Raw genomic sequence first — 19,353 nt, 5'->3', positions numbered from 1 at the left:
GGACCTTTAGGAATATGCAAGGAGAGCCAAGAGGGAAACGGTCTTATCCAGAATGAAACATGGGACAAGAGCACAACAACAGAAAATTAGAAGAATAGTGAAGGGTTGGACCAGGAATTTAGGCTTGGCAAAGTACCTGAGAGGGGAGAAATAATAGGAAGCATGACTGGACAATAGAAAGGAAAGGGAACAGGAGTGAAGGGCCCAAGGGAAGAGAAACACAAAGGAAAAGGCTAGAATTGTACACTCCTCTCACGGCGGGTTTTGAGGCATTGGGGGCGGGTGCTAGGAGGGATTGCATTAAATTGCACAGACAGGATTAGCTCCAGCTTCCAATCTGCCATGAACGTGCATTGATTTCACGCTGGGTTGGCAAGGCCTCAGTTGGGAAACCTGTTGTTGCCCCAATTGCGGCCCTTAAATGGCCAATTAATGGCCACTTAAGAACCGTTTTCCACCCAATTTCAATGTTTAGGCTGGTGTGCAGATGACAGCTCAGGGGGAAACCTGGAAAAGAAAGGCCGAACTCCAGCAGGAATGGGGCAGGGAGGTCAGTGGGTACCTCCATCAAAAGCCCTCTTCTGACTGGGGTGCACTCCATTTAAGGCCTGCTGCCCTCTGAAATTCCCCCCCTCCCCCCAGCCTATCTACCAAGACACCAATTCCACCCCTGCCCCTGCAATCCCCCAGGCCTTCTATACCCTCCCTGTCCTGGAATCTGACACTTACCTGGTCTCCGGTTCCTGGGAGTTAGGCTCCTGCAGCTCTATGCAGTGCTTGTTCTAGCCACTGGAGCACTATTGCTGGAGGGACTGGAGGGTTGCTGGCCAATCTAATTGGTTGGCAGCTCTCCATAGCAGGACTCCCTCCTGACCGAGGGGCAGAAGTCCACCTTATGTCAAGAGTGTAAAATGGGCTAGGGTTTTCTGAGTTCACGGGTCACAGTTCAGGACATAGAAATAAGAGGCTCAGATCCAGAGAGGTAGCCAAAATGTACATGTAAATGGACACAGAGGATGCATAGTTTTGATTAAAAATTTGGATAGATATATGGTTGTAAATGAAGAATAAAAAGGAGTAAGGCCGCAAAATAATCATTGTAACATAACCAGATAACTTGAAAAAGTATGATGTTGACCTATATAATTTTTAAATTAACACCAACTCACTGACGCATCTTTTGCTATCTTGAGACCTCTCGTGAATGGACTTTGGATCTTGCAGAGGTCAATTACCGACAATGCTAACCAGATTAGTATCTAGTTTGATTAAACAATTGACAATGATATCAAGCATTCAGGAAAAATATTTAAAACAAATGGCTATTGGTTATGGAAAGGTTTCCTTTTAGAGTCATTTTCACTGTTTAAATTTGGTAAGATAACCGCGCTTCTTTGACCAAGACTAAATTTATCAAAGATAAGTCCTCCACAGATACATTCACATGCGCAGATTATTACACACAAAATGTTATCCTCCATGTGAAATAGGACAAAATTATACAAAGGCACAACAAATACCTAATTTCCTTTACTTCAATTGCCTTGTCCGTTTTGACAAAATTGTTTTAAGACAGCATTAATATTCTGGATCTGCAGACTCCAGTTTTACATTGCAACACTTCCAGAAATAGTAACAGAACCCGGGGCAATAAAAATGGAACAAAAAGGAGTAATAAGCTTATTAACTACTAAATTAATACATTAAATGAAAATAAATATATCACCGAAAGCGACTCACATACTATCAGAAGTAAAACCGTTGTGTATAAAAGTCCTGATTTTTGTGCAGGGTTGAGATATCTGGCTGCCCCTTTCGTCTTCTCTGTTTCAGTCTGGGACTGATGAGAGGCAACAGGTGCCAGCTCCGGTAGAATCAAAATATCAGCCAATCCAGTGTGATAATGATCTACAGCAGTCACTAATGAACGTAACTCTAGAATTGACGGGTGGGACTTGGAATGGCCTGGGATTGAAGAATGTATTATTGGCAGTAAGATCTCCAATTCCATCACCCCTTGAAGCAGTTCACAATAAAAGCCACTAGATGTTTCTCTACTTACCTATGTACATGTATTTCTCATTTTACTCTGCTTTCCTTCATATAGACGTAACATTAATTTATCCTTAAGTTGAAGCAAAACGTGGCAAAATTATTCCAGGAATTTCTGAAGCTCAGTCAGAACAGTTGTGAATCCATCATTCTAGCCATCGCTGCACGAGACAAATTTGTGAGATGCAAAAGTTCTATTTTAATAGTGAGATTTTGAATCTATTTACAGTTTCTGCTTTTGAATCTCATAAAATGGAAACCAGATTGCAAATTCTTTATGGTATATTTTCAGAGCACCAAACTGCTTTAAATTACTGCAAATGAGTTCCATTGTTACATAATTCTGGACTTAGCTTATTATATTGAAAAAGAAAACAAGAGTTACATCTCCATTTTTCCACTGCAATTAGCAAAGACAGGAGTGTAAACCCCATTGTAACAAAGGACATGGCCAGGTCATTGAAGTCTCCCACTCAGAGTACATTGTGTGCCTTTGCTCCCTTGGAATATCCTCAAAGTGATGCTCAAGATGGAGGAGTAATCATTTATCATTTGTGTGGAGATTATTTTCTCCTGAATATTTTTTGCACTTTTGAAATTGTTTTCATAGTGTCACCCTACTCAGAGTTTGGGCACATGATCTATTTATTTAAAGGGCTTGAGAGTGTCAATCATACATTCAGGTGTTCCTCTTCAGACACTATACTCCATATATCAGCAAATCATAGAACATAGAACATTACAGCGCAGTACGGGCCCTTCGGCCCTGGATGTTGTGCCGACCTGTGAAACCATCTGAAGCCTATCTGACCTACACTATTCCATTTTCATCCATATGTCTATCCAGTGACCACTTAAATGCCCTTAAAGTTGGCGACTCTACTACTGTTGCAGGCAGGGCGTTCCACACCCCTACTACTCTGAGTAAAGAAACTGCCTCTGACATCTGTCCTATATCTACCACCCCTCAATTTAAAGCTATGTCCCCTCGTGTTGGTCATCACCACCCGAGGAAAGAGACTCTCACTGTCCACCCTATCTAACCCTCTGACTATCTTATATGTCTCTATTAAGTCACCTCTCAGCCTTCACCTAACGAAAACAACCTCAAGTCCCTGAGCCTTTCCTCGTAAGACCTTCCCTCCATACCAGGCAACATCCAAGCAAATCTCCTCTGAACCCTTTCCCTTTCAGCTGCAGCATGACCTTGTGGCTCCGAAACTCAATCCCCCTACTGATAAAGGCTAGCACACCATATGCCTTAACAGCCCTATTAACCTGGGTGGCAACTTTTAGGGATTTATGTACCTGGATGCCGAGACCTCTCTGTTCATCTACACTACCAAGAATCTTGCCATTAGCCCAGTACTCTGCATTCCTGTTACTCCTTCCAAAGTGAACCACCTCACACTTTTCTGCATTAAATTCCATCTGCCACCTCTCAGCCCAGCTCTGCAGCTCCCTCTGTATCCTATGACATCCTTCAGCACTATCCACAACTCCACCGACCTTCGTGTCATCTGCAAATTTAGTAACCCATCCTTCTACACCCTCTTCCAGGTCATTTATAAAAATGACAAACAGCAGTGGCCCCAAAACAGATCCTTGCGGTACACCACTAGTAACTGAACTCCAGGATGAACATTTGCCATCAACCACCACCCTCTGTCTTCTTTCAGCTAGCCAATTACTGATCCAAACCGCTAAATCACCTTCAATCCCATACTTCCTTATTTTCTGCAATAGCCTACCGTGGGGAACCTTATCAAACACCTTACTGAAATCCATATACACCACATCAACCGCTTTACCCTCATCCACCTGTTTGGTCACCTTCTCAAAAAACTCAATAAGGTTTGTGAGGCATAACCTACCCTTCACAAAACCGTGTTGACTATCGCTAATCAACTTGTTCTTTTCAAGATGATTATAAACCCTATCTCTTATAACCTTTTCCAACATTTTACCCACAACCGAAGTAAGGCTCACAGGTCTATAATTACCAGGGTTGTCTCTACTCCCCTTCTTGAACAAGGGGACAACATTTGCTATCCTCCAGTCTTCCGGTACTATTCCTGTCGACAAAGACGACATAAAGATCAAGGACAAAGGCTCTGCAATCTCCTCCCTGGCTTCCCAGAGAATCCTAGGATAAATCCCATCAGGCCCAGGGGACTTTTCTATTTTTACATTTTCCAAAATTGCTAACACCTCCTCCTTGTGAACCTCAATTCCATCTAGCCTGGTCGACTGAACCTGAGTATTCTCCTCGACAACATTGTCTTTCTCCAGTGTAAACACTGACGAAAAATATCCATTTAACGCTTCCCCTATCTCCTCTGATTCCACACACAACTTTCCACTACTATCCTTGATTGGCCCTAATCTTACTCGTCATTCTTTTGTTCCTGATATACCTATAGAAAGCCTGAGGGTTTTCCTTGATCCTATCCGCCAACGACTTTTCATGTCCTCTCCTCGCTCTTCTTAACTCTCCCTTTAGTTCCTTCCTGGCTAACTTGTAACTCTCAAGTGCCCTAACTGAGCCTTCATGTCTCATCCAAACATAAGCCTTCTTCTTGACAAGTGCTTCAACTTCCTTAGTAAACCACGGTTCCCTTGCTCGACAACTTCCTCCCTGCCTGACAGGTACATACTTATGTATGAACGCAGTAGCTGTTCCTTGAAAAAGCTCCACATTTCGATTGTACCCATCCCCTGCAGTTTCCTTCCCCATCCTATACATCCTAAATCTTGCCGAATAGCATCATAATTGCCTTTCCCCCAGCTATAATTCTTGCCTTGCGGTATATACCTATCCCTGCCCATTGCTAAAGTAAACATAACTGTGATCACTATCACCAAAGTGCTCACCTACATCTAACACCTGGCTGGGTTCATTACCTAGTACCAAATCCAATGTGGCCTCGCCCCCTTGTTGGCCTGTCTACATACTGTGTCAGAAAACCCTCCTGCACACACTGCACAAAAACTGACCCATCTATAATACTGGAACTATAGTATTTCCAGTCAATATTTGGAAAGTTTTTGGGCACGATTCTCCGCCCCCCACGACGGGTCGGAGAATAGCGGGAGGGCCTTCCCGACATTTTTCCTGCCCTCCCGCTATTCTCCCCCCCCCCCGCCCAACTCCCGACACAAATCGCTGCCGCCGTTTTTTTTACGGCCGGCAGCGATTCACAGCTGATAGATGGGCCGAAGTCCCAGCCCTTTACGCTGTTTTTACGAACGGCAAACACACCTGGTCCGGCCGTTCGTAAAAACGGCGGGAACAACTCGCTTTTTATAACCATGGCACCGATTGGCATGGCAGTACCACGGCCATGCCAAGGGTGCCATGGGCCCGCGATCGGTGGGCACCGATCGCGGGCAGTGGGCCCGCGCACTATTTCTCCTTCCGCCGCCCCGCAGTATCCATTCGCGGGGCGGCTGAGGGGCATCCCGGCCCGCGCATGCGCGGGTTTCGCGCAAATACGCAATTACGTCATCCGCGCATGCGCGGGTTGGAGTCTTCCAATCCGCGCATGCGCGGCTGACGTCATATGACGCGTCAGCTGGCGCTAACTCCGGCAAGCGGGCTTAACGAAATTCGTTAAGCCCGTGATGCCGGAGCTTACGGCATCGGGCTGCTAGCCCCGACCGGGGACCAGAATCGGTTCCCGGTCGGGAAGGGGCGCGCTGGCGTCAAACCCGCCCGGGTTTGACGCCAGCCTTACGATTTCTCCCGTTTTGGGAGAATCGCGCCCAAAGTCCCCCATAACAACTATCCTGTTACTCTCGCTCCTGTCGAGAATCATCTTTGCAATCCTTTGCTCTACATCTCTGGAACTATTCGGAGGTCTATAGACAACTCCCAACAGGGTGACCTCTCCTCTCCTGTTCCTAACCTCAGCCCATACTACCTCAGTAGACAAGCCCTCAAACGCCCTTTCTACCACCGTAATACTTTCCTTGATTAACAATGCCACACCCCCCTCTTTTACCATCTTCTCTGTTCTTACAGAAACATCTAAATCCTGGAACCTGCAACAACCATTCCTGTCCCTGCTCTACCCATGTCTCCGAAATCGGCACAACATCGAGATCCCAGGTACCAACCCATGCTGCAAGCTCACCCACCTTATTCCGGATGCTCCTGGCGTTGAAGTAGACACACTTCAAACCAGCGTCTTGCTTGCCGGTGCCCTCTTTCGAACTTTTAACCCTATCCCTGACCTCACTACTCTCAACATCCTGTACACTGGGACTACAATTTAGGTTCCCATCCCCCTGCTGAATTAGTTTAAACCCCCCCGAAGAGCACTAGCAAATCTCCCCCTAGGATATTGGTACCCCTCTGGTTCAGGTGAAGACCATCTTGTTTGTAGAGGTCCCACCTACTCCAGAATGAGCTCCAATTATCCAGGAAACCAAAACCCTCCCTCCTGCACCATCCCTGCAGCCACATGTTCAACTCCTCTCTCTCCTTATTTCTCACTTCGCTAGCACGTGGCACGGGTAACAACCCAGAGATAACAACTCTGTTTGTTCTAGCTCTCAGCTTCCACCCTAGCTCCCTGAATTTCTGTCTCAAATCCTCATCTCTCTTCCTACCTATGTCGTTGGTACCTATGTGGACCACGACTTGGGGCTGCTCCCCCTCCCCCTTAAGGATCCCAAAACACGATCAGAGAGATCACGAACCCTGGCACCTGGGAGGCAACACACCAACCGTGAGTCTCTTTCGTTCCCACAGAACCTCCTGTCTGTTCCTCTAACTATGGAGTCCCCAATGACAAGTGCTCTGTTCCTCTTCTCCCTTCCCTTCTGAGCAACAGGGACAGACTCTGTGCCAGAGACCTGTGCCCCATTGCTTACCCCTGGTAAGTCGTCCCCCTTAACAGTATCCAAAACGGTATACTTGTTATAGAGGGGAACAACCACAGGGGATCCCTGCACTGCCTGTGGGTTCCCTCTCCCTCCCCTGACGGTGACCCATCTACCTTCTTCTTTTACCTGAGGTGTGACTACCTCCCTATAACTCCTCTCAATAACCCCCTCCACCTCCCGAATGATCCGAAGTTCATCCAGCTCCAGGTCCCTAACGCGGTTCTTGAGGAGCTGGAGTTGGGTGCACTTCCCGCAGATGTAGTCAGCAGGGACACTCGAGGTGACCCTTTCCTCCCACATTCTGCAGGAGGAACATTCAACTGCCCTAGCCTCCATTCCCACTGAACTAACTTCCCAACTACTGAAAACTAAAAAAAAAGAACTGAACAATCTGTAAAATAAATGTATAATAGGAGAAAGAGTTTTTCTGTTGTTTCTCTAACTTTGGAATAAACTAGAGAGTTTAAGATAATAAAGAGGTAAGCCAAACAGATACTAATGTAGGGAAATTTTCAACAATAACTAGTCCCTATAAGTTTTGACCCCAAAATGTCTTTATTCATAACACATTTAAAGGTACAATACATAAGTTCAAATTCGACAATATATAAAGTATATATGTAAATATAGATCATTTTCTTTCACTACAGTACGAGGTGCTTCACTACACTTACATTTACAATGTACGTTTAATGTCAAACATTGGTGCCTACAGTCCATGGGGTTTTACAGTTTCCAGCCTCTTAATATATTATGAAGGAAAGGCCTTAGACCCTAACTGATCTCCAGAGTTAATTAGGCCATTTCCCCACAGAGTGTACCTGAGTAGTGACCATACAACAGCCCAACGCTTCTGTTCAGACATAGAAACTAGTATATCATCTCTGCATATCTCCAAGTCATAAACAAGCAATACCATTTGAGAACTGCTTGTTTTGGGTAAAATAGTTCATTTCATAATTCCTGATGTTTGCAAAGAAATGAAAGAGCTTTCTATGTAAGTGATCCCTTTAAGTGCCCACACATTCTATACCATTGCTATATTTTGAGAAAGGGTAAAATAGTGTTACTCTAAGGTCAGGACAACATCAAAGACTGCCCCCGTGCACAATGCAAACATCTGCAGCATGTGCAGAAGTGGCGAATGCTGATGGAGTAACACAAATGACAACCATCTCTGGAATGCTACTACAATCCTTTCATGTTTTTAGGCTGTACTGGAAACTTTAGTTGACTTGCTCAATTGCTAAACCTCCAAGAAATTGCTATGGAAAGAATTACTTGAGGGAGGGGTGGCGTTTTCCCCATTCTGCCATTGTAACTTCACTGGAAACCCTTTTTACACAAATGAACATTTCTGCAAAAACTCCATTGGAGTTATGCGGCGGAGTGCAGGAAGCTCTGAGGAAATAATCTGTATCGGTCCAAATGGAATGGTTTCAATAGTCATGCATATCATCAGCATTCTGTATAGTCACTGGACTCAGCTTATCTTTGTTTACTCCCTTGTTTTGAAGATCATTTGAAGTAACAGGTCATTTTCAATTTTATATTTGACTGATGTAAAGACAACAATGGTTTGCCTCCAATTGAAGATGTAGTTATTGTTGAAGCATATCCTCCGGCAATGTTAAGATTCTTTCCAGTGGACAATAACAAATGTGTTAACAAAGATATCCCATAGCATTGGATGGGGAAACAACAGAATCGACACAAAATGAAGCGATTACAAATAATTGCAAAATGATTGATCATTATAATTTCCTGAAATGTTGTAAGTGCCAAGTTATGCCAGTATTTACGCTGATCTTCCCATTGGTAAGTTATGCCAAAAACCCTGAAATGTAAAAACCATATAAAGTGCTAATCAGTGGAAACAACTGGAGCCTAAGGCTAAGTGCCAAACATTTCCATATTACTTTTGAATCCCTCTTTATGATTATAAATTGAAAATATTTGAGGGCATGAAATCATCACTCATGTATGTTAACCAAAAAATGTCTAAGAAATTACAATCATTGAAACTTTCAATGTTTAATGCAAACTATTCTGATGGCAGATATATTCAATGATATAGAAAACACATTTTAGGTCTCTGCAAGGAGAATTTGTTTTAAAGTAACTCAACAAACTCATCATAAAACAGCAAAAATACAACTTTAGTTTCTCTTGGAGCCAGATTTTTAGGACGCGATCTACCGGCTGTTCACACCGGTGGAATTATACGGTCCCTTGCCGGTGAATGGGCTTCCCGGTGACAAGGGAGCAGTCACCTGGAAAATCCATTGACAACGGCAGGGTTGGTAATTCTCACTGGCGGGATGCCTCCGTTGCTGAAAAACATGCGCCGAGTTGCTCGATAAATATCACCCATTAACTCTGCAGGCTCCAAAGCACATTTTTAAAAAAATGTAAAGTACCCAATTATTTTTTTCCAATTAAGGGGCAATTTAGTGTGACCAATCCACCTACACTGCACATCTTTGGGTTGTGAGGGCAAGACCCACGCAAACACGGGGAGAATGTACAAACTCCACACGGACAGTGACCCAGAGCCGGGATCGAACCTAGGACCTCGGCGCCGTGACAAAGCACTTTAACTCCCCAGGGACTTCCCCAAGCAAACCATTAGGTATTACCCCAGAATGAAAAACACATTTTTTGGTTAATTTCACATGCTGACTGCCAAAATTACACAAGCCCTGCAGACTCTCCTTTTTAAAGAACATGACCATTGCAATAATATATCCTAGGTTTTTAACCCTTAAATTGCCCAATACTTTTAGAACCCAATTTTCCTAAAATCTTCCAATCGTCTGACAATCAAGAAAAGCAGGCGTAAATCATTTGTTTTCTTTGCACTTCTCAGGAAACAAGTGGTAGGTTAAGTGATCTCTATTTGTAATGTTAAATATTAGAAAGAGATTTAAGTGGGTTTTACTGTGTACAACTCTAGTTAGATTAATGTTAAAAAAAGATGTTTGCATGTATGGGTTTTTTTGTTTCAGTTCAAACTGTGTTTCTATTGTGTGAGAGAGTTTACGACAGGAGAAGTAAACATGAGCTTGGGGATAGAATGTAATGTTGCTTAGCAACCAGGAGCCACTTTTGAGGAACAGGCCTTGAGTTTAGTTTTAACGAGAAGCCAGAGTAGAAGGAGCTTAGCAGAAAGACAGGGAACATCTCTCGCAGCTTTTCTGGAGGCAAGGCATACAATGGGATAAGGGGCAAGAATGCAAGTGCCAGAAATCTAAATAAAAGCTAGTAAAGGAAACTAGAGAACTGAAGAGAAGTTTCCAGGACGCCTGAAGTTAAATGCCCAGAGGAAACTGCAATTAGAACAGTGTACTGTTCACTGAAGTCACAGAGTTGGAAGTGCAGACCCGAGTGAATTGGCTAGGGAAAGAAATCGGAGGTTTGGTGTCCTTATTTCCAGCCAATGGAAACAATTGTGTCATGCAAGGGAGAGAGTACCTGAGAGTTTGTGTAGAAGTTTGGAAGCTGTGGCAGGTGAAAGGGGGAAGCAGGCTCAAGGGGGTCTGTGTGGACTGCTTTTCTTTATTTTCTTCAAATTATGTAAGTTTAAAGTGGAACAAAAAAGAAAATGCTGGAAAAACACTATCTGTGGAGGGAGGAAAACCTGTTATAACGTTTTGCATCTGTAGGACTCTTGTTGAAAGGAGTGAGAAATGGGGTGATTATTATGCTGTTTTAAGAGGAGGTGGAGCAAAATAAGGTCAGGGATAGGTGAGAGCTAGGGGACATTTGACAAAAGATGAGGCAGCACGGTAGCATTGTGGATAGCACAATCGCTTCACAGCTCCAGGGTCCCAGGTTTGATTCCGGCTTGGGTCACTGTCTGTGCGGAGTCTGCACATCCTCCCTGTGTGCGCGTGGGTTTACTCCGGGTGCTCAGATTTCCTCCCACAGTCCAAAGATGTGCAGGTTAGGTGGATTGGCCATGATAAATTGCCCTTAGAGACCAAAATTGCCCTTAGTGTTGGGTGGGGTTACTGGGTTATGGGGATAGGGTGGAGTTGTTGACCTTGGGTAGGGTGCTCTTTCCAAGAGCCGGTGCAGACTCGATGGGCTGAATGGCCTCCTTCTGCACTGTAAATTCTATGATGACAAGGCACAAGACAAAGGGAGCATTAACGGGGCTGGTTTAGCATAGTGGGCTAAACAGCTGGCTTGTAATGCATAACAATGCCAGCAGCGCGGGTTCAATTTCCGTCCTGGCCTTCCGGAACAGGCGCTGGAATGTGGCGACGTGGGCCTTTTCACAGTAACTTCATTAAAGCCTACTTGTGACAATAAGCAATTTTCATTCATTTTCAATGGTAGTGTTAAAGGTGCTGATAGAGGCATAAAAATAAGATAGGTTTTAAGGTGGATCCATTTGCCACGTGATGATGTTGAAAGACATGGGAGAAACACACTAATGGTGGTGAGCCTCTCAATAAAATTGACTGAGAAGCAACAGTAATATTGATTTGTGAAAATAGCAGCCTACCAACCTGGTTCTTGATCTGACATTAATGGGGGGGTGGGGGAGGAAGGAGACAGTGACAAGAGGACAACTACATCTTGAAGTTCATTCCCGCCCTAAAATAAAAAGCAAAGGACCGCAGATGTTAGAAATCGGAAATAAAAAACGAAAGTGCAGGTTTAGCAGCATCCGGAAAGCGTAAAAGAAAAAAAAAGAAAAAAGGAGCTACATCAGACGCGAAACGTTCAGGTCTGGTTTCTCTCCGGATGCTGCCGAACTCGATGATCTTTATTTCAGAACTTACAGCGTTTATCTCAGTCCCTCCCTTCTCCTCCCTTCAGCCATTTTACTCCTCTCCATAAAAACTACAAGCAAAACGTAGGAATTTAACCACAGAGGCCGCACACCGGCTCCGTTGACCGGACGGCTGGCTACGCCCGAATTTTAAAAAAAATACTGGTCGTTAACATTTGGAACAATTTTTCTTTGGGGGGGATTGGCCAAAAGGGGGGGGAAGTTAATTTTTTTGCGTGAACAATACTTCCCACAATCCCACACGCGGGTTGACCACGACTATTTGCGGTTTTTAAACTATATATATATATATATTTATAAAAATCCCTCGGACCGCAGCCGTTTCTGCCAGCGGCTGGGCTTGAGGAAGGGGATCGAACCAACAGCCCCCCGGGAGAAGAGAGTCGGTCGGTTGGATTCGAATTCATCCGGCCGTTAATGGGGGAGGGGAGGGGGTGGAAGCGCGAGCGCCTCCTCCCATGAGGCGACGCGGCCCTCCCGGTCTATAAATAGCCCCGCCTCGCCGGCTGCTGCGTCACAGTGGGTCCGGCTGCCAGGCGCTGAGTGTGGGGCAGCTGTTTGTTTCTGTGTCTCGCTTGTGTCTGTCGCCCCAACCCAACCCCCCCCTCTTTTTTTTTTGAACAACAATATAACTTCAGACCAGCGTGTCCGGCAACGCGGAGCCTTTCACCTGGTGTGTCCCCGTGGAGGAAACCCCCGCCCGCCCCCCCCCTCTTAAGGCCGGATGGTCAAGATCTCCCTTCAGCGCATTTTGAATAGTCACTGTTTTGCTAGAGAGAAAGAAGGAAACACAATGCCATCCATGACGTTTAGTAGTAATCCTAGTGCCGCAAGGTAGGGGGGTCTTCTCTGCTTCGGGTGACAATAAAAGAAAACCAGAAGCGCGCGTCAGGATCTTTCTATCTCCTCTACTTAAAACCCCGTCTTTCACTGTTGCAATTAGCCGAATGTTAGCCGGCAGCAGCACAAAGAGCCGCCGTTCAAATCGGCCCTTGCCGTCGACGGATCGACCGATCCTCCATTCGGCTGTGGAAGTTCCGTGCTTATTTTCTCCCATTTCCGCGAATGAAAAGTTAAAAGCCCCCCCCCCCCCCCCCCCCCAATCTTATTTTTAAAAAAATTCTTTGGTCGACCCGGAGTTTATTTTATTTCTGCGGGGAGACGCGGAGTGCAGGGTTCATAAAATGGCGACCGTAAAGTGGAAAAACAGGACCGAGGGTTCATTTTCTTTTTGTGTGTGTGTACGGGGTTATGGGCAGATAAGGGAGAGGGGGGTTGGGAAATCCCCGGAGGCTATGTGTGTGTATATATATCGGCTGAGTTGACGTGGTGCCTCTGATGGTCGGAGGCTGGGAATGCAACAGGAAGTCTGCATTCCCAGCACCAGATTACTCGGTGGAGGCGAACCAGGCTCTCATCCTTCCACCCCCCCCCCCAATTCTACATCTACACCTTCCATAGCCTCTCTTTCCCCCCCCCCCCCCCCCCCCCTTAATTTAAAGCACTCGTGGCATCTGGGGAGAAAAGGAGTGCCGTTGAATTTGTTATTTTATTATCTTGCGTTTCATCTTAAAGCGCGTTTCCAACTTTTATTTCCCTCTCTGCAAGGTTGGGTAAAATGGAAGGATGGGAAACAAAATTGAGGTGTTATTTGTAATACAAATTAATTCTGACTTTTGGTGATTGACGTCAACTGGGTGATCTATTGGCTGTCCATTGTACACCTAATTTGTATCTCTTCTCTCCCACCCCGTTCAATTTTAATGCAACAGAAAAGTGAGCGTGGAGTAAATAGTTGCCCCCATTGAATTGCTTTGTGTTGTGCTTAATCCCCTAATAAGAGGATACAGCACTTATGATTAATAAAATTACATGAGCAAAAGAGGAAAGTTTGTGGTTAACCTGAGCTTCATCTTGTTAATTACATGTCTGATTTGAGCTCAAAATGTGAATTTGATATTGGGTGTCCAATTTGATAAAGGGATCTGCGGATTTTTCCTTTTTCTCTTTTGAATCCAGGTAGAGCAAAATCACATTTAACATACATTTTTTTTTCCCTAGTCCCAGGCTGTCCTCCAATTGTTGTCGTAACCCTGGTCCGGGGCCTCTGTGGTGTTCCTGATGTCCCTCACCCACCCTTGAAGATCCCAGGTGGGCGAGGGAATGGTCAAAGGGATCACAATCTTGCAGCCAGCTTACTGTATTCAGTAAGTATTGAGCTTTCAAGTTGGCAAATTTTAAATAAAATTGTTAAAATTATTTTCAAAAGGCACAAGAATTAAGGGAATGTAGCTACATGGCTACAGGTGGCTAGGAGGTAGTAAGCAGGGAATGGATGTTTCTTGGGGTTGATGAGATTGGAATGGGAATGTTCCATGGATTTGAGACTTTTTAATATGTATGTTTATTTGTCCTGTAATGTTCCTTGCTTATACATAATACAGAGTTATGGAAAAATGCAGGATGGTAGACCAGTTGGGCGAGTGAGCAAAAATGCAGTTGTGCAGAGGGAAATAGCTTGTTTCAAATAGTTTTGAGGTAGAGTATATGATGAAGTTTTAAATTGTATAGCACAGGGTCAGCACTGCTGCCTCATGGTGTCGAGGACCTGGGTTCAATCCTGACCCCAGGTCAATGTCTGTGTGGAGTTTGCACATTCTCCCTGTGTCTGTGGGTCTCACCCCCACAAACCAAAGATGTGCAGGGTATATGGATTAGACATTCTAAATTGTCCTTAATTGGAAAATGTTTTCAAAAGGTTAACGGATAGTAAAATATAAAAGCTTGTAATTGGGTTTGGTGGGTAAGTTATGTGGCATAGATCAGTTGTGATTTCTGAGAAAGGATAACTGGTAAATAGTTACTAAATGTCAAAGTAAAGTTGCCCTTGTCCCTGGTGACCACAAGTTGCTTTTGCCTTCTGAGGGGGAGAGTTGACTGGTGGTGATTTAATCAGAGGGTCAACACACTCTGTTGAGGGGCAAGGTTGAGAAGGTGGGGCCTTCATGAATAACATCAGCTGGTACAGGAATTGAACCCGCTAGCCTCGTTCTGCATGACAAACCAACTGCCCAACCAACTGAGCTAAACAGGCTCCTCTATTAACATGACAATTGGATTCCTGCACTGCAAGTTAATTAGATAACAGCAACAGTGTTTGCATAAAAGCTGCTCTTGCACATTTGACACACCTGTTTAGAATAGGAACTTAAAAGGATGGATTGCTTGGAAACACTAAAATATTGAATTTATCTCCTCCCTCAGGATAATCGGCTGAGTGTAACAGAAGATTTGAGTGCAAACAGCAGGACTAAAATTCTCCATTTCCAGTCCAAGCTTACTGATGCAAGAATTGTTCACTGGAGAGTAGTACTGAACAACAACAATCTGTACATTGAACTCCCAGGTGGGGTCTTGCCCGAGGGAAGCAAAGAAAGGTATGTGCTGGAGCATGTGATTAGTACATCAGATCATTCATGCATAATGTTTTTCTAATTTTATTTTTGCTGGGTCAAATTTTTACAGTTAAACATTAGGTGTTAAATAAAGCATCTCCTAAGCCTTTCATTTAAACCCCTTTTCACAATAAAGTGACTTTAATATGCCTGTGTTCAGTCCTTAGAGCTGAAAATCAATGAATACATTTGAGTAGTCTGTTGTATTTGATTTGAGGTTTTGACACAAACCTCAATGAAACTTTTGGAAAAAATGCTATTCTCAAACTTGGAAGTCTTGACTATACAACACCAGTGGATACTTTGCTAGATTGCAATGTTATTAGTACATTTCCTGTTAGAACCAGTTTGTGTTTTGTTGTTTAAGAATAAATCCAGCATCAAACTCAACATTCTAATCCAATCCAATTCTTTTTCAGTTTTACCATCCTGCTTGAATTTGCAGAAGAGCATCTTCAAGCTGAGCATGTCTTCATTTGCTTCCACAAGAACAGGGATGATCGAGGTGAGTGAGTGCAATGGTACTATTTAATGTATTATCACCATCTGTGGCCCTTAACATGTGTTTTTCTATGGCAATCCATTTCTAACTGCCATTGCCCCATGGTAACCACCTGAACAATCAGTCAGTCTGATATATGAGAACAGTATTATTGTGTTGTCATTCTCTAACCTGGAATTACAAACATCAGTTTCTTATTTTGTCCTACACCTCTGACAGTAGTGCTCCCATAATGTTGCATTGAAGTGCTGGCCCAGATGATATTTACTGTAGCTTCATTGTTGGCTTCAGTTATTGTTTTGGTCCAGGTGCAAGTGCTAGAAACTGACTTGACTAACCAACTCATGATTTCTGTTTTAAAGATCCTGTCCTGACAAGTGTTAAACATATCAAACTTTTTTTGATTTTGGTTGCTAACTATACTTTTGCCACGGGGGTGAGTAAGCGCAGCACCTGGATGTAACTGAGCAACCACAGTTCCTGTTGTAAAGCATCTTGCTTATTGAACTGAAACTGGCTGAAATTCCCATCTTATTTTATAAATTCAAACTCACTCCCAGAGGCTTGGTGACATAGCTGTTATCAGATTATTATCAGACCTAAAATTGATTTGAAGTTCCTACTGGTTATTATTTGTAATCTTAAAGCTTGTCTTCACTGAAAAGTCCAGTTTTATCAATCAAAGGGAAAGCTGCTAAACTTTAGAAGAATTGAAATCTGCTGTCACAGATCCACTATTCATAAAAGTGCATATGGTTTCAAAGGGATGGAAGTAACACTGCAGTTGCTTTGGTGAGCCAAAGCAATGTAGTCTAGTCTTTAAAGCATCTGTGGACCGTGCCTAAGTCACGCAGTACTTTTCTACATAGTAAAGTCTGGATATAACTAGTTTTGCATTGTTAACTACCAGAAGCAAAATATTTTGTGGCAATGCAAACGCTCTGGTAATTGACAAAAACTAGTGCGTGTTCCTATGGTGTTGCTCACTTGAGTGCGGAAATAGGGAATCTGTGCTTAGCTGTTTGAGGTGCAGTGGAATGTGATGGCTTGAAGGGATAATGGTTTGTAATCAGACCAGTTATCGAAATTCTGCAATACTAAAGTTTGAAGCTGAATTCATTGCATGTTCCAGTATACAGATTTTGATTTGTACAATTAGAATGTATGACTTAAAATAGTTCAAAATCTGATGTGCCACAATCCGAGAATTCTAGAGTTGGGGTATTTTACTTGGAACTAATTCCAAAAATTGTCAAATGGTCAATGACATGCATATGAAAGGCAGACCTTCATTGGATATAACAATCTGAGCAGCAAGATTTGGGGAAGTATCCATTGTCAGTAAGTATGCAGCCATAATGTAACTTGCACTTGAAACTTGTGCCCATTGTCTTCTGCAGGCTGATCCAGGCAAGTTATAGACTCTCTGGTAGATTTGATTTGTTTAGGCAAGCCAGCACTTGGCTCAGCAAGCAATCCAGTTTGGAATTTGTGCTGGAACTATACGTGCTCTGGTATGATTGCACCTTGTATTGTGCCTGGTTTTAGCCACTTAAGAAAATTGAACCACGGAGTTGGTGTAGCATCATGAGGCTGATACCAAAGGTAAAACTAGAGGTTAAAGGTTTTGGTTTTTCAATTTTCAAAGGAAATTACTGAGCTGCAAAACTTTTTTCTATGAGACTTTGTATCCAATGTTGGGGCACGACAAAGTCTTGAACAGAACAGTCCTAAATCTGGCAGGTTTCTTTTGTAGTTTACATGCAAGTTTTCGAACCAATTTTGCCACTTTTTCCTAAATTGGGCCTGGAAATAGTACTTGACTCAGCCGTACAAAGCCGTGACAGCAGCATAAAGACCCATAGAATATGTTGTCAGAGCCAACTTAGTTTAACAGTGTTTGTCCCATTTTAAACTTAGTTTTTATTGACTAATGGTTAACTAAGCTGTGAATGTTTAATACAGTTGACTTGTAAAGTAGTTGATTTGTTTGATACTGTCATACTCTGCAACTTTGTTAAATTTGCAGAGCTGGCAGCTTTTGCTTCAGATATTGTAATGAATTAGCCTGAGGCATTGGCCTGGATTACGTGATTTATTTGAACTTGATTAGGAACGTGACAAGGGTTGATTTTCTAAGTAAACGCGTCTTTCTGCATTATCTGCATATCCCTTAATTCTCTTGGTATCTAAGCATCCATGAATCTGTTGGACAAGGTGATAACATTCTCTGCTGACTATGAAGAAAGCTTTCCACAAAGATCTAGCAATCTGTGCTGTGGATTTGAACTTTGATTCCATTCTGGCACCATCTATAGGATCTTGGTTCAGCATCAAGGTGCTATTAGGTGAACTAAAGCAACCAGTCTAATTGAGGAATTCTCTGATTGCAAATTGGGAAGTAACAAGGTCAAGTTTTATAATTTTACAGAAAACACAATGATTGGGATATGCATGTGGGAATTGAGGTCGAAGTGATATATTTTTGGGCTGTCATGGAATGGAGAAATTTGACATTCCACAAAATTAATTCAGGATGGGATGTTGTTCAGCAGTAATTATGATCCAAGTACGTTGTTTAAAAAGCATAGATTTCAACATGAGCCTCATTCAACGTGGGACAACTTGTATGGGACAATTTTCATGGGTTGATAGACAGACCAATGGATAAAAACTTCAAGTCAAATCGGTGATTTTAAATTTCTATCTGAACGTTCAACAGTGTGCTCTGAAGTAGTGGGATTCACTGACAGCAAATAATGAATTTCTATGTTTCACTGCATATGCAAGCTGTCACTTGAGTGATGGTGAATAGTGACAGTTTCACCTTCTTTATAACTACAAAAAGCCAAGGCAATTCCTGCCCTTAACCCATGCAACAGTTAAGGTAGAGAAATTACCACTTGCATAATAGTATTAACACTTTTCATTTTAAATTTCAGCTTCACTGCTTCGCACATTTAGCTTTCTTGGCTTTGAGATTGTGAGACCTGGACATCCCCTCGTCCCAAAAAGACCAGACGCTTTCTTCATGGTGTATACATTTGAAAGAGACTCATCTGATGAAGAATAAATGTGTGCTTTTATCTTGCTCTTTGTTTTGGGTTTTTTGTTTTGTCTCATCTGTGAAGGTATATTGGTGGAATTCTGTCTTATCTGGCATTGCAGCCTCAGGAGAATCTTCAGGTTCAGTGGTGATTGGTTGGATAATTTCACTTGTACTGTATCTCAAAATATTTGCATGTTATGATTATAACAAATAAATTGCTCACCATGAAATTAACTGCATACACTTTTTTTAGTTTTGGTTGACATGTTGCATTAATCTTGAATAAAATTTATTTTTACTGTTGGTGTGCTTAGCTTGGAGTGAATAAACATTTGTTGATGACTTATTATTGGCTCAGACCGCAAGGGAATTGTTGAAACGGGTAAAATAATGAAGAGAATTAAAAAAAGAAATATGATGAGGATGTGGGGATTTGCTGGCTGGACCAGCATTTATTGCCCATCCTTAATTGCCATTCAACCAGGTCACAGACCAGGCAAGGATGACTGATCTGTTCAGAACATTAGTGAACCAAATGTGGTTTTATTAGCAATGGTTTCAAGGCCTTCCGATTTCAGATTTTAAAATTTGAATTCAAATG

General features: G+C 43.0%; 2 protein-coding genes across 4 annotated transcripts in view; one reads left to right on the top strand and one right to left on the bottom strand.

Annotated features, from left to right (window-relative positions):
* The window catches only part of LOC119953065, a 58,838-nt gene extending 47,012 nt beyond the window's left edge, over positions 1 to 11,826 (bottom strand). The window contains exons 1-2 of one of the 3 annotated variants that reach the window (XM_038776881.1): positions 11,736 to 11,826; positions 11,460 to 11,547 (exon numbers count right to left, since the gene is read on the bottom strand). The gene's annotated coding sequence lies outside the window, so the exon portion shown is untranslated. Of the gene's footprint in view, positions 1 to 1,740; positions 1,877 to 11,459; positions 11,548 to 11,735 lie in introns of those variants that run through there. The other 2 variants (XM_038776879.1, XM_038776880.1) reach the window with 2 other exon arrangements.
* Positions 11,827 to 12,254: 428 nt separating this feature from the next.
* oaz1a (ornithine decarboxylase antizyme 1a) lies at positions 12,255 to 19,055 on the top strand. The gene is given in 6 exon segments (XM_038776882.1): positions 12,255 to 12,580; positions 13,808 to 13,865; positions 13,867 to 13,953; positions 15,011 to 15,183; positions 15,621 to 15,706; positions 18,646 to 19,055. Coding segments are annotated over 6 exon segments (645 nt in total). The 5' UTR covers positions 12,255 to 12,470; the 3' UTR covers positions 18,777 to 19,055.
* The last annotated feature ends 298 nt before the right edge of the window (positions 19,056 to 19,353 follow it).

This window comes from Scyliorhinus canicula, chromosome 18, assembly GCF_902713615.1.
Source record: "Scyliorhinus canicula chromosome 18, sScyCan1.1, whole genome shotgun sequence".
Lineage (NCBI taxonomy): Eukaryota > Metazoa > Chordata > Chondrichthyes > Carcharhiniformes > Scyliorhinidae > Scyliorhinus > Scyliorhinus canicula.
Note: the sequence above shows the minus strand (reverse complement) of the source record. Positions and strands in the feature narration are given on the sequence as shown.